Source organism: Colletes gigas, unplaced genomic scaffold (assembly GCF_013123115.1).
Source record: "Colletes gigas isolate AHSC1104 unplaced genomic scaffold, ASM1312311v1 Colletes_gigas_Sc00009, whole genome shotgun sequence".
NCBI classification, from domain to species: domain Eukaryota; kingdom Metazoa; phylum Arthropoda; class Insecta; order Hymenoptera; family Colletidae; genus Colletes; species Colletes gigas.
In genome coordinates this window covers 5,091,981-5,106,171 of record NW_025106638.1, presented here as the reverse complement: position 1 = coordinate 5,106,171, position 14,191 = coordinate 5,091,981, and the positions used below count along the sequence as shown (strand labels likewise).

Sequence of the window (14,191 nt, the reverse complement as noted above, 5' to 3'; positions counted from 1 at the left end):
AATTGAACTTTCTACTTCAAATGCTCGCCAATCGCACAAAAATTAACTTATGGAAGATACCCTACGTATTTCTCTAGCTATACTCATGTAGATTAAGAGGAAATTTTTTGTTTTTCTCTCTTTCCGTGTAACTTCTTTAAATTTTGTTCCTTACTGGGATCCAACGGTACCCTAAATTCTAGTTAAGTGTATACGGCAGTGATCGTACGCTCCAGTACGCATGATCAAAATTCCCAGTGGCAGTCAGTGCGGTGACTGACCTCGAGTCGAATCGAGCATCGACTGTGCTGTTCCACTAATGGTATTATGTATGCATTTCCATTCATCCGCTGTAATTATAATATTATTGTTTAAGTTGTACTATTGAAAATAAAATGAAAACTATATTCTCTTTAAAACATGAGTTTATTCAAATTACAGTAAAATTAAATACAGTAAAATGTAATTAATAAAACGATACATCAAAATTTTTCTCGGACGAATTTTCACCCACGGTACCCATTAAAGATTAAAATGATTTTAAAACGTTTTAATACAATTAAAAACAATGTCAAATTATTCTAAAATGATCTAAAACAATTTATGTGGTTTATCTATTTCTAACTTTGTTACTGTTTGTTTTAATCTTGTTTTATTATAGAATTAATCTTCTAGTATCATAAAATTGTACTTTTTTTTATCGTTTTTCTTTTTTTATACAATTTAATTGTTTTGTATAAGTTTCAACCAATTCATAACAATTTTCATAAAATACTAGCTTCAAAAAACAGAAATATTATTTAAAAATTGTCAATTTGACCACACAATATCCCCATATATCTGAAAAATGATTTAAAAAGTCAAATAGTTATATAGGTATAGACTCTAAAACATACAAAATAATGAATTCAGAAAATTTCAGACGATATCATTATTAAAAAAATGAACGTCTGAAAATTTTTAGATAGGAATTAAAAATTACATATTTAAATATTTTTACAAACAAGACCTAAATAATACGTTGTTTCTCACTTATCAATGAACTTTTAAAATTAAATTAAAATCGATATTATAGAGTTATATGTAATAGAGAAATTTAAAAATACAGAAAACGATCGTGTAAACGAATCACTAAATTTATTTAGTATTTTTTTTGTCCTGTTTTTCTTTTAAATGGTATAATAAATCTTTCGTACCTTCTCTTTGCAAATATTAAGTTACTGTATAATAGTATTCCATATATATTTGTTTCTCGTGTATACACATATACAATTTTATATTCCATGCATGTTGAACGTGTTATACATACATATATATTAATTCGTTATGGTATTTTGTTACATTAGTTACAATACTTATTTTTTTTTTTGTACACGTACAATAAATTCATCCGTAAAACGAATTAACGAATTTCATGTTTCCAATTCTTGTTTAAAATTGAACATGTTCAATATATCACAGATATTAATTTCTTACGAGATTTATTTCTATTATCGAAAAAAAAATATACAAAGTGTTCGTCCGTGAATGTCCAACCAAATATCTTATAAACTATCGAAATTAGAAAAAAATTCAATATTAAAAATTCACCCGATTTTTAAGTCGGCTACAAGTTGTGTCTAAATTATATTTTTTCGTTCGTAATTTTTCCGAGTTACGAAGGATAACTTAGTTTTTTTCAAACGGATACACAATTTTCTCACATATCTAATTACTACAGGTGTATTGTAATAAAAATGATCTCTACGTTAAAAATTGCTATTTTGCACCGACAATCGGCATCTTAAGTATTTTAACTAAGTTTGAATTATCTTCTGACCTCTATTAATTAGATATGCAAAAGAATTATGCATAGCCGTTTTAAAAACTAAATTATAGCCGGCTTGACGTCGTCTAAATTTCTCTTATTGAATTTTTTTCTAATTTCGACCGTTCACGAGATATTTGCTTAGACATTTATGAACAGATACTCTGTATAAGTACGCTATAAACGAAATTGTTAATAACAAATACAAATACGGTTTAAAAACGTAAATAATGAGAACAACAGAGAATGTGGCGTCTATGCGACATAGTTTTGTCATTTTCGTGAAAAATTTGAGTTTTATCTTATGATATGTACAGAATTATAATAGTTTATGGCTAAGTACTTAGGTTAAAACATGAAATTGTTAATCGTTCGTCGTGTAATATACAAGATATCAGAGCTGGAGAAATCTTAATCATGAATAACGAATAAAAATTTTTGTTTGAACGTTAGTTTAAATAATCTTGTTAATGGGATATAATTTACAAATAAAATTTATTAATGAAAAACAAATGAGACTTAATTTGAAAATTAATTGGAAATTTTTATTCGTTATTTGTTAATAAAATTTGCTCAACTCTGCAGCATATTAATAGCTCGGTATGTACAATATTTATTATAGAAATTCTCAAACCTCTTAATACTTAGGCAATGTCATTAAAACATCGTAGAAAGCATCAATAAATTGCTTACGAATCGAGAACTTAATGATTTCATACACCGGGAACGTTTATAAAAGAACGGGGAATTAATTAAAAGAATATTGTAAATCGGAGAACAGTTTAAAAATTATGTTTTCTGTCAAAAGGAAAAATTTTTTAACGCTAAATCAATTAAAAAAAAAAATTCAATAGGATATATATAACTCTTTTGGCATCTGTGTTTTCATCTTATACTATTAAATTGTTTATAAATATTTCACTACGCGTAAAGGTAGAAATTTGCGTTTCTATTGATATTTTCTACGAATCTTCGCATTTCTGGCTTTAATCGCGATGATCCAATCAACAGGTACAAGTTATATCTTTGGAATGGTTAAAGATAGAAAAGAACGTGATAAGACAAAGTTAAACAACATCGAATAAATAATTTTGATTGGAATAATTAATATAGCTTATTAATCTCGATAAAAAAGTAAAAGGTACTTATGCTCTAAATTCAATAGTTCAAAAGTTATAATACTTCATAGTGAAGTAATTTAGTAAACTTCAGTGTCATCATTTTTTATCTATTTTGTTTAGGGCATAAAGACCTCAATATTTTTCGTTAAGATTAAAAAGCCAAATCGAATAGTCCCATCAAAATTATATAGTTCCATTTAAACAAAAGGACAGTTGCATTTTTTAGATGCAACGACACAAAAAAGTACACAAAATTATATTTAGATTATTTACCATTTACTATTCATTTAGATTTATCATTTCATGCTGCTTAACTTTACCTTGCATTTTCTTCTATCTGTATCCGTTTCAAAAAATATAGCCTGTCCTCGGTTGCATAGGACAATCCATATATAATAAACGAAATCGAAATTCGACGAAACCGTTATCGAAATATAACCTATTACAGAAATTTTCATATAGAATTAACAATATTTCCCCAGTATATCTCGCTTACTGTATTCATAAACTCTAAGCTGACGGGTTGTTTAGAAACATATTCGTCGTCGCTAATAATGAAAAGAAGAAACCAAAGTATAATTTTATCGGTTAATCCTCGTATTATTATATTAGAATTCGTTTTTTTTTTTTATCATTGCGTACATAGTTTTGCAATATTACATTTTAGCAAAGCAATTCTCTGTTAAGTTATTCCTGACCAAAACCTTCCGTTTCCTCGATCGCGTAATTTAACTTCTCTACCAATTGCTCGTAGCTTTTGTACGGCGGCAAATCCAATCTATTGAAGCACGTATGTGACCTTGGCAACCATGTGTCCTTACCTACTTTTTCGATACAAAACCTTTGGGGTCCATTACTCCCTGAAAAACACAAATTGTATGTAGAAGAAAAATTATATATACATATATATAATTAATATATACATATATATAATTTGACAGGTTTTATACTATAAATTCACCATTTAAAAATCATATTCACCTTCTTACACTATAAAACAGCTTTTCTGCAAGTTAAGTTTTTTTAGAAATTTGTTTTCTTAAGCCATTGATAATAAAAATAAAATTCTATATGAAGTTATTATTCCTACATAAAACTATTGCCTATATGTAATTAATAGCTAAAGAAAAAATAACAAAATTAAGATAAAATATATATTTAACACTAAAAGTATTGATTGGTCGTCTTTTGAAGTACTAAATCGCTGATTATGAATAAACTCACAAAAAAGGACAAAATTACATTGTGTTATTCTACTTTTTAGTCATTCACAAGGTGAATTTGATTTATGAAACTTGTAGAATAAATAAATACGAAACATTTTTTTTTTGCTATATTTATAAATATTATTTAGTAATTACCCATCAATTCTGCAAATCCACCGACAGGGACTCGACAAGTTCCAGTTACGAATTGCAAAAGTCTGGCTCGTTTTTCGCTATCAGTCCTCGTCACAAACTAAAGGAACGATAAATGTTATAAATGTTATGTTTCATAATTTGTGAACGAATAATATTTTAGAACATACCTGCCAGAACCATAAAATTTGTTTACTATTGCGAGTATAGTGTCTGTAAATTGTATTGCGTTGCCAGTCTTCGACATCTATTTCTTGCATACCACAGAGCATGAGTTCTAATTCACGTTCGTCGAAGTATTTTAACCATTCTAATGGGACTACGGAATTGAAACCTTCTAGAAAGGCTTTCGTTTGATCTTCTATACCTCTGGTCATCCTCCATTCCGTCATCAACCTAGCGACACAAACGATTTATAAAGACTCAAAACTATTTAAACAAATTAAAAACAATTTAAAACGAATTAAGAACATTTAAAAAGGCTTAAAATAATTTTAAACGATTTAGAAACGTTTTAAAATGTAAAATACTGCCCTAGTCGTGTTTAGATTCAAATACACGAATATTAGGATTTTTCCATCAAACGTCATCAAAAGTTTAAAAAATATTTTACAGATCTGAAACCACCATGAATTTGAAAATTGAAGTCTCTTCTTTGCAACGACCTCTTCAAAAGAGTGGTAATGTTAACAAAAGTAACTTTCCCGTTATTTAACAGTTATATATGAAAACAATATAAATAATCATACCTAATATATTCTTCCTTGTTTTCTTCAACCACCCTAATTTTGTCGCCGCCATCTTTCAATTCGTGATGTATCACTTGACCAAGAATTTCGAAGTCGACGCTATAATACAGTTCGAGGCCACATTCGTCGATATTATTTTCCTTTATCCAAACGAGAGATTTATAGAATTCCGGATCGATGGATTCTATATCTTTCATAACTAATTTTTTATTCAACATACGTTTATAAAACGGCATAGTAAATCCGCTGTAAATGAAACGTCCGTGGTACAGGGCCTGGAAATATAAATTATGTTAATTAAACCGGTTGTTTGCAATTGTTTTATACCAACAGAAAATTTCTAATTATTATACCATTGCTATGAACCTTCCAATAAATTTAAAATATTGTAAATGGTCTGGATTGACATAAGACGCTGGATTAATTTGCAAGCTATAATTACTTTTATTCGCATATTCAAATAGGCAGTACATTGGATTTAACACTTCGTGACTCAACAAGAAAAACCATTCCCTGCGAACAAAAATTTATTATTTAGTTTCTTATTCGTTAATTATTAAAGTAATTTTTCAAATCATATTTTACAATTTTCTTTTTTTTTTAGAATTTCTAAATATTTTTGTATTTTTTGCAAGTGAAATCCGTCAAAATTCAAAATTATGTTTTACACTGCTTTAAAATAAAACAGCTATCAAATAATGTATTATACATTTTTCTCAATACTTTTAACATTATAATAATCGCAACGATAATTTTAAAATACCTAAAACAGTTTAAAACGACTTAAAATAATTTGCACGATATAACAAACAAATAAAGTTTGATATTTAAAAAATATTAGAACATAAAGAGTAAATAATATTGACAATCGGAATAAGCGATCGTCACAAAAATTTCGCAACACTTACCTCGATACACCACCGTAATCTAATCCTTCCTCTCCTTTAAATATTATATATAATCTGCGTCTTAATGCGAAGGCCTCTGCGTTCATTATTTGATGATAAGAGTCTTCGAATAACGTTTGTCGATTGACATTAATTTTTATGTGATTTGGCAACGCGTTTGTTTGACACAAGAAACGGAATTGTGACAATTTCCATCGGAATGATCTTTCGTACGCTCTTGGTACACGATAAATACCTTTTGGGCTGCAATAATAACAATACAGAACATGATAGCAAAAAAAAATATATAAAAAGGTTTAGCCGATGGTCAAAAGTGCCCCTAAATCAAATTAATTAATAAAAACCTATTTGTGCCAAGTGCCAACTCTGTGTGACACAAATTGGTTTTCACTTATTAACTATCAGATGGCTCGTCACAAATTGAATTTGGTTTATGGGCACTTTTGGCCAGCTCAATCAGTTATACCTTTCATTAGAATATAGGATATTCTACGCAAGTAGATCAAGCTATATCTCTGAAAATGGTACAGATAGAAAAGAATGTGATATGCTAAAGTTAAACGGCATTGAATGGTGTACAATCTAAATACACTTGCAACTAAACAAAAATGCAATTGCATTGTTTTTTTAAACGAAAGTCTATCATTTTAATTGAATTATTCGATGCAGTTTTCTAATCTCCACACAAAAGTAATTATACTAATGTCCTAAATTTGTAAGACGCAGTTGCATTTCTCAGATGCATTAATGTACCAAAATGCTTCAAATTATATTCAAATTTTTTACCATTTGGTGCCATTTAACTTTGCTTAATCACATTCTTGCATATTTGCCAGGAATAAAGGAATAGTATAACTGTAAATCTAGTTTATTGGTAATGTAGGGTTGGTTCTTAACTGTCACCCATAGAATTATGTGCTGATGCTCAGTCTTCTGTCTGGTAGCTAGCTCAAGTGTAAAACACGTTATTTCGATACCAAATATTTCTATCTGTTTCAGTGATATAGTTTGTCCCAAGTTACGTAGAACAAACTCTATGATGAATAAATTATACGAACCCTTTAGGTGCCCCAGGCCTTGGATCTTGGAATGTAGTTGTCCTAGTATTATGATCTACGAAGTAACGTACTCCGTCTTCCGTTAATCTTATTTCCCAGCCATCTGGCAATGGTTCCTCGATCCCAGTTTCTTGCCCTTGAGTCCTAGGATCCTCCCACTGTGTGGTTCGATTCTTATGGTTCACATAATATACTCTTCCCTCAGGTTGTTTGCGCCTCTCCCACCCAGCTGGCAACGGTCCCAAAGCATCGTCGTCGTCCGCCGTTGATATCGATGGTCCTGCCACAGCTGTTTGACCCCCATGGGCCTACACACATTTAAAATAATCTTTTAAATTCAATAAATAAAAAGAAATATCGTAAATAAAAATGGTTCAGTACGACAGAATAATAATATTAATAATATCAATTATTATTATTATCATTTGAGCCGCTCATTTGCCAAATCGATTAACTTTATAAAAAAATAAAAAGGAAATGAAATTTATATAAAATAATTATACATTCTTTCTTAAGGTTCTAAGTATTTTTAAAATTTAAATTTTCGTTTGTTAATTTGTAGTGTACGATTATAATTATTAAGAAAATTTTATTTTAAATACGATGTCATCTATTGATTGAATTTGCTTTGACACTACAAATTTTAAAAAGATCAAAAAGTGGCGTTAATCAGTTCAACTAGTAAACGATTCGTATATGGTGTATCATTTATTACTTACTTGAGGATAAAGAAACCGTTGGTTACCTTGTTGCACCACGTGTTGCCTTTCACCTTGCCAATGTTGAAAATGTTGCAACCTTTCTGTATTGGGTCTCTGCCACGTTGTGCTCCTCGTGTTGTGATCCACGTAATAAATTCTGCCCCGTGGATCTCGACGTACCTCCCATCCTAATGGCAGAGGCTGTGGCCTTTCCCATGAAGTGCTTCTGGTATTATGGTCCACATAATATCTGATTAAAAACACAGAAGAGGATTTTTAAATTGTTTTTTGTCAAATTGATTAATTATACTTGATCGTTTGTCCGAAAAATTGAAGGTGAAATAAACGTTTAAAAGAATCTTGCAACTGCCCGTAACCCTTGGATTGTAAATGAAGCTTTTACTCGAACACTTTAAACAACGACCCTTTTAAAACCCAATGAAATAAATATAAAACCTTCTTCCGTAGATATCATATCTCATTTCCCATCCAGATGGCAAGGGTTCCTCCGAATGGTTTGCAGGTTCAACTTCAGCAAGAATGATAGAAGACCCAGGCTGGCTATTCTGGCCTCTAGCCATTGCCGTTTGCCCGGTAAGCGACGCCACTCGTTGCACAATTCTAGGATTTGATCTTGCAACCGTTAAAGGAGTCGTATTTTGTTCAATTCTGGCAATTCTACGGCCATCCGTCACCGGTAACACCATATTCTGCTCGGATCTTCCAATTCCACAACCATCCACTACTTCTGGTATCCCGAACGCTGAGGTTTGTTCAGTCTGACCGGTTCCTTGCCCATCACTCAACCCAGAAACTCCAGATTGATCCATTCTGGATCCCAAATCCGTCGAATTATTCATCTGATCCGGTCTGATAGTTCCAAAATTGTCGGAAATCGGTGATGGTATCATTTGTTCTTGTCTGGCGGCTCGTCCACCGGAAGTGGACTGTTCTGTTCTGTTGTGTGATCGAATTTCCGAATTTATTGCACTCAATTGATCGGATCTAACTGTTCCGAGGACGTTTGATTGATCTGGTTGGGGATTTCGTACGTCTGAGACGGAGATTTTTGAGAATTGATCTGTACAAGCTAATATTCGACCATCCACTGCTCCTGGCGTAAGTGGATGGTCTATTCGAGACGTTTGGCGATTTTCTAACAAAGATATTGCATGTCTACTGGGTAAGGAGGCTGCTGATTTGTCTACTGGAGATATTGCGTGGCCGTTGGATAAGGAATTCGATGGCGATGGCTCCGTTTGCTCTTGGTCGTCCTTATCGATGGCGGCTGAATCGTTTCCGACTGGAAAATTTGAATTGTATGTAGCCAATTCGCGGAAATTGGATGGTGCCATGTTTTCAGAGCCATAGAGTCTCATTCTGGCTCGGACGCCTCCGTTTAGGATACTTCGACTGCTGGCTTCGGTGCTGGTTAAGCCTGAAACAGAGTTTTCAGAGTGGAAACTATTTTATTTTCAAAATTGGTGCGAAGAAAGAATAATTGTTCACGTTTCAGATTTAAGGGAATATTCTAGCGTAATCAGTCAAAAAGATAGATCTTTTTTCATTTTCTTATAGTTTGGAGTTTGAAATATGTGTGTTGCGAAGTATGAAGGTGATATTCGTAACGTCCTCGATTCTTACCATCAGAAGACACGCATTGCGTTTGGCACGAAGAATCACTAATATTCAACGATGAAACATTGGGCATAGTGATTCGTAAACCATCGAATACAGTGATCAGTTCTCCGACCTTGCACAACTGCGAATCGTGTTTATTTTCGCTCATCAGGTCGAAGGTCACCTCCATATTCTCCAGCTTTCCATTATAATGCAACAACACTTGGGAGAGATTAATTCTCTTCTCTCCAATCAGTGTGTCTTTTCTAAATGTGCTATGATCCAACAAACGAAAGTGTAACTGCGAGTATGGCGTCACTAGTACAGTGAATTCCTCGTTCCATTTCGGTTGACAGGTAGATTTCGAAACTTCCGTTTTTCGAGGACTCTTGTCGTCGACGGAGAATTCGATGTAAGGATTAGGTTTTAGGAATGTTGAACTTCTCAGTATAGCACCTTCGACTAAAATAGAAGGAAACGTCATTGTAAATAATGAAAACATCTTAGTAATGTATGAGAATAATATTAATAAAATAATAATAATAATAAAACGGACTTAATACTTGAGAGCTGGAATCTACAGGCTGTTTCACACAACTGGGATAAGCTGTATTTTCAAAATGGTTAGAGATACAAAAAAATATCATAAATTAAAATTAAACAGCATTGAATATCGCACAATATAATTTTATGCTTTTTTATAAACCTGTGCATCTAAAAAATGCAACTGCATACTTTTTTTAAATGGAACTCTATAGTTTCAAACACACTGTTTGATGCAGTTTTCTGATCTCTGAAAATATCATAACTGTTCAAGTACCAAGTTTAGGGTTTAAGTACCCTGATACTTTTTTGTAGAGATTAAAAAGTCACTATCGAATAGTCCAAATAAAATTACAAAGTTCCATTTAAAGAAAGAATGCAGTTACATTTTTCAGATGCATCGATGTACAAAAATGCATAAAATTATATTCAGATTATGCACCATTCAATGCCATTTAAATTTGTCTTGTGACATCTTTTGTATCCCTTATTGTTTTAGAAATACACAAACAATTTCAACATGTTTCATTTGAAATTACTAATTTACAATACTTTTTTATATTATGCAATTCTTTGGAAAATTCAAGCCACTGAGCACAATTTGCGAGAGTTGCACATTTGCAAAAACATATTATCCCTTACTTGTGATACTCAGTTGGTGAAAACCAGACGATGCCACTTCTTCACAATGAGACATTGTGAAAATTTAATACAGTGGTTTATGAGAATTCATAATTTCATTACTCGTCTTATTATCCCCTGGAATGTTGGATTATCTATAACAAGACAAACAGAGCCAATAAAAATTGGGAAAGTGATTTCAAAAGGGAAAAATTATTTAAATCAAATTGAATACATGAATTTTAAAAATTGTTTAAACGACGTAAATAAAAAAAACAGAGTAAATAAAAATAAATAATATTGAAAAGAATTATTCAAATCAGATTGGATGCATGAATTTTGAAAATTTCTTTGGATAAATTAAACAGAGAAAATTAAGAGAAAACCTAAGAATTTAATAGTCGATGACAATCATAACGAAGAATTGAAAAATCAGAATTTCGTAAAAATAGCAATATCGCGTTCGGAATAATTGTTAACATAATTATTTCATCGAAACGGTCGGACACCGAAAAATACTCGAAGGAATAAATGTCGATACTCACGTATAGAATCAAAATGGCCCGTTTCGAACGTAATCCAGCTTCGCTGCATTGCCCAACTATCAATGTTCGAAGAATTCTTCTTCAAACATTCGCGATTACTCGTTATCACGAAACTTCATCAGTGGGTCACCATCTTTTCCATACGTCAAAGGTAGAAATCTTGCAATATGCAAATCACTAAAGAAACTAGATCGCACGAGAGTAAAGATGGCGTGCAAAATCACCAACCGTTATTTATTACAGTGATCACACAATCATGACCACTGTCGTATATCATGACGTGCTAAAGTCAACTGTGGTTATACTCTCCACCAGTGGCTACGAAAAATCACGAATCACTGTGAAAAATCATTGTGATTGGAAACAAACGTGATCGAATGACTCGTGATTCGCAAGTAGCAGTTCTAGCCATCACTGCACGAGAGTGGGAAATCTGTTTGTGAAATAATGAAGATAATTGTTTAAAAAACGAAAGGTAAACCATATTAATTCCCATTCCGAAAATCCCTAAAACTGTAATAAAATACGTTCACCACGAAATGACTTTCAGAAGATTAGAGCCACAGCCAGTGTTACCAGGTAACAAACCGGTGTCATGTAAAATGGCAACACCACAGGAGTCCGGCTTCGATATACCTAGCCCAACCTACCGTAACAGCCTCCCAGCCTCCCACTAACCACCGGCCTCTGGGCTACATAGGCTCCATCTACCGGCCTTCCGGTCTCCCGCCTATCTTTCAAATGTTTCAAATATTAATGTACTGAAGTCCATTAAATGTGAGCAACGGAGCAATAATCCAGGTGTTTCATTTATTTATATTAACTCTACAGATCCTGATTTTGGTGTGTAGCACACTTATTTAATATAATCTATAGCATTTTTGGACATTTTGTTTTATATACATTTTTTTTATAAATTTCACATATTCATTAATAATGCCACGGCGTTGCTGTGTTCCCAATTGCAAGGGAAATTATGATAGTACCTTAAAAGATAATAATTACAATTCTGTATTTTTATTCCCCAAAGATGAGAAATGGAGGGTTGCTATTCCTCGTAAGAATTGGACACAATCAAAATATTCTGCCATCTGTAGTTTGCATTTTGCAGAAACTGATATTGAAAGGTACCACGGTATTCTATCGCCCAATGGTGTACTGGAGAATGTTTTTTTGAGATGTCCAAGGCTTATAAGGAATGTAGTACCCTCCATTTTACAACCGAAAAATTAGAAAAACGATTTGGAAATTATAGACTTTTATCTGGTTGTAATTATCATGTCATATAACGAAATAATTCATGCAGAAAAAAAAATTAGATTAAAACATATATTTACAAAATCGGCAAATTCGTTTTCTCTTACTGAAATCAAAAATAAATTTCGAATTTGTGATGACAATAATAACGATCTTCATGATCTTCCCACTGATGTGACTTGTTTCTCAGGAATCTTCGATACCGAATACTTGTCCGATTGTGTTGTAGATGATTCCATTAAAATTTATATTTCTGGTTATGGGTCCCATTCTGTTGCTAAAAAATTAAATTGCAATATATGTCGTTTATTAGTTGTGAAGGATAAAGGTAAAACTGTAGGCGATGTATATTTTGATCACTTACAAAGAGGGGGCCTTTCTGTCCCCACTGAAGAAGCGATAGCCTCATTTATTCATATGTATGCAATAATGGAAGCCATAATAAATGATGGCAATTTAGAATCTCAATTTTTGCAATCTGGAAATCATAAACATGTTTTATGTAAATTAACATATATTAGCATTCAATCAGACATACATTATTTAGCATTTTCAGATACATGCGTTTGTGGTCGAGCTTACCAAAGTATTTCGTTTAAATTATTATCAATTTTTTCAAATATTTTATTAAACGATTATGTGAAAACTGTAAATAATAGTCAGTTGGAAACACGTACAGACATCACTTCTAAAAATCGTAAATTAAAAACTTTTAATAGGAACTAAATTTTCAATGATTTTTTTTAATTTCATCTTTCTTAAAACATTAATTTTTATATATATTTAACTTATTCCTTTCAATATGTTTTAATACATTAATAGAGTTTTATTTACTTGCTTAGTATATTTTTATTATGAATACTATTTCACAAGATTCAAAGTTTTATTAATTGTATTTCAAGAGAATTTCAAAGTATGTTTTGATATGTTTTGTTATTAATATTATTCAAAATTATTTATTATTATTTCAAAATGTAATACTTTATTTCTTTAAGAATACAAAAGTTATGTTTTTGTTATGTTCTATTTAAAAATATTAATTTTATTTTAGAAAATTGGATGATATGGCTATTGGCGTACCAATAATTTTGCCTATTTCAGGTCTTTATTAACTTATACATACCTTTATCAATTTTTAAATCCTTCAGTTTGGTTCAAAGATGGTTTTAACTTGTTTCACACTTCTATTTTCTTGAAATCTCTGTAAATATTTCAAATATAATGCATCACAACACCAAACTATTCCGACAGTCCACAAAATATATACCACATTTATAAATATTAATATACTTCTGTATTACTTCTACTTACTATAGTTATGATATTCATATATTCCTTATACATAATTAATAAAAAATACTCTATATTAGTATAATTTTATATCGCAAAATAACGTTAATTATAATCCTGAACACAAAACTCCACTATTGAAAATAGGACTCCCGATCCGAACATGAGCGGTGTTGCCACGTTCCATAGCACGGCTAGTACTTACTAGAGTCGGCTGTGGCAGTGTGGACCACACTGTTTGGTCAGATCGCGGAGAGTCAGTGTTACCAGACGACAGACGGTATCACGAGGAAACTACCCCTCCACTTATGCACTTCACTGATCACAGTCACGTGTATGTACGTGAGCTCCGGCGCTTCGGACAGCTTCGGAGACTCGAAAAAGAAGGCAAATGTGAGCCTTTCCTTCTCGCTCTTAAAACAGCTGAAATCCGACTTTGCGTCAATCAGCACACGATTTCAAGTCTCGACTGCCCGGGTATTTTTACTTTCTGACGTACTTATGTAGGAAGGTACAACAACCTACAAGAGCAATTATTTTTTAAAGATATGATCTAAACAGAAGAATTAATGACTAGAAAAATAGATTAATACAAACTTTCCCCGTTATCTTTTTCGATAACTGTATCGATTTA

General features: G+C 31.8%; 1 protein-coding gene and 1 long non-coding RNA gene across 4 annotated transcripts; both read right to left on the bottom strand.

The window, feature by feature from the left end:
- Nucleotides 1-1,140: 1,140 nt before the first annotated feature.
- LOC122397268 (E3 ubiquitin-protein ligase Su(dx)) lies at nt 1,141-11,164 on the bottom strand. Its single transcript, XM_043396344.1, has 12 exons — nt 11,011-11,164; nt 10,487-10,620; nt 9,326-9,763; nt 8,138-9,119; nt 7,700-7,931; nt 6,981-7,288; nt 5,923-6,165; nt 5,368-5,527; nt 5,015-5,289; nt 4,436-4,661; nt 4,269-4,365; nt 1,141-3,767 (listed from the first exon to the last, which is right to left on the bottom strand). The coding sequence occupies exons 2-12, from the start codon at nt 10,539-10,541 to the stop codon at nt 3,595-3,597; spliced, it is 3,189 nt and encodes a 1,062-aa protein (XP_043252279.1). The 5' UTR covers nt 10,542-10,620; nt 11,011-11,164; the 3' UTR covers nt 1,141-3,594.
- Nucleotides 11,165-11,948: 784 nt separating this feature from the next.
- On the bottom strand, nt 11,949-13,625 carry LOC122397300. Of its 3 annotated transcripts, none has more exons than XR_006259096.1 (4): nt 13,391-13,526; nt 12,632-12,745; nt 12,375-12,544; nt 11,949-11,996 (listed from the first exon to the last, which is right to left on the bottom strand). It is a non-coding gene; the product is annotated as an uncharacterized LOC122397300 (long non-coding RNA). The 3 variants fall into 3 exon arrangements; XR_006259097.1 differs by lacking the exon at nt 11,949-11,996 and adding an exon at nt 13,579-13,625 and having other exon boundaries at nt 12,037-12,544; nt 13,391-13,468; XR_006259095.1 differs by lacking the exon at nt 11,949-11,996 and having other exon boundaries at nt 12,041-12,544.
- Between the last annotated feature and the right edge of the window lie 566 nt (nt 13,626-14,191).

Coding starts and splice junctions, on each gene's coding strand:
- LOC122397268 (XM_043396344.1), bottom strand. CDS start 10,541: ATGTCTCATTGTGAAGAAGTGGCATCGTCTGGTTTTCACCAACTGAGT. Junction 7,289..7,699: donor AACGGTTTCTTTATCCTCAA/GTAAGTAATAAA, acceptor AAATGTGTGTAG/GCCCATGGGGGTCAAACAGC. Junction 5,290..5,367: donor TTGGAAGGTTCATAGCAATG/GTATAATAATTA, acceptor TTATATTTCCAG/GCCCTGTACCACGGACGTTT.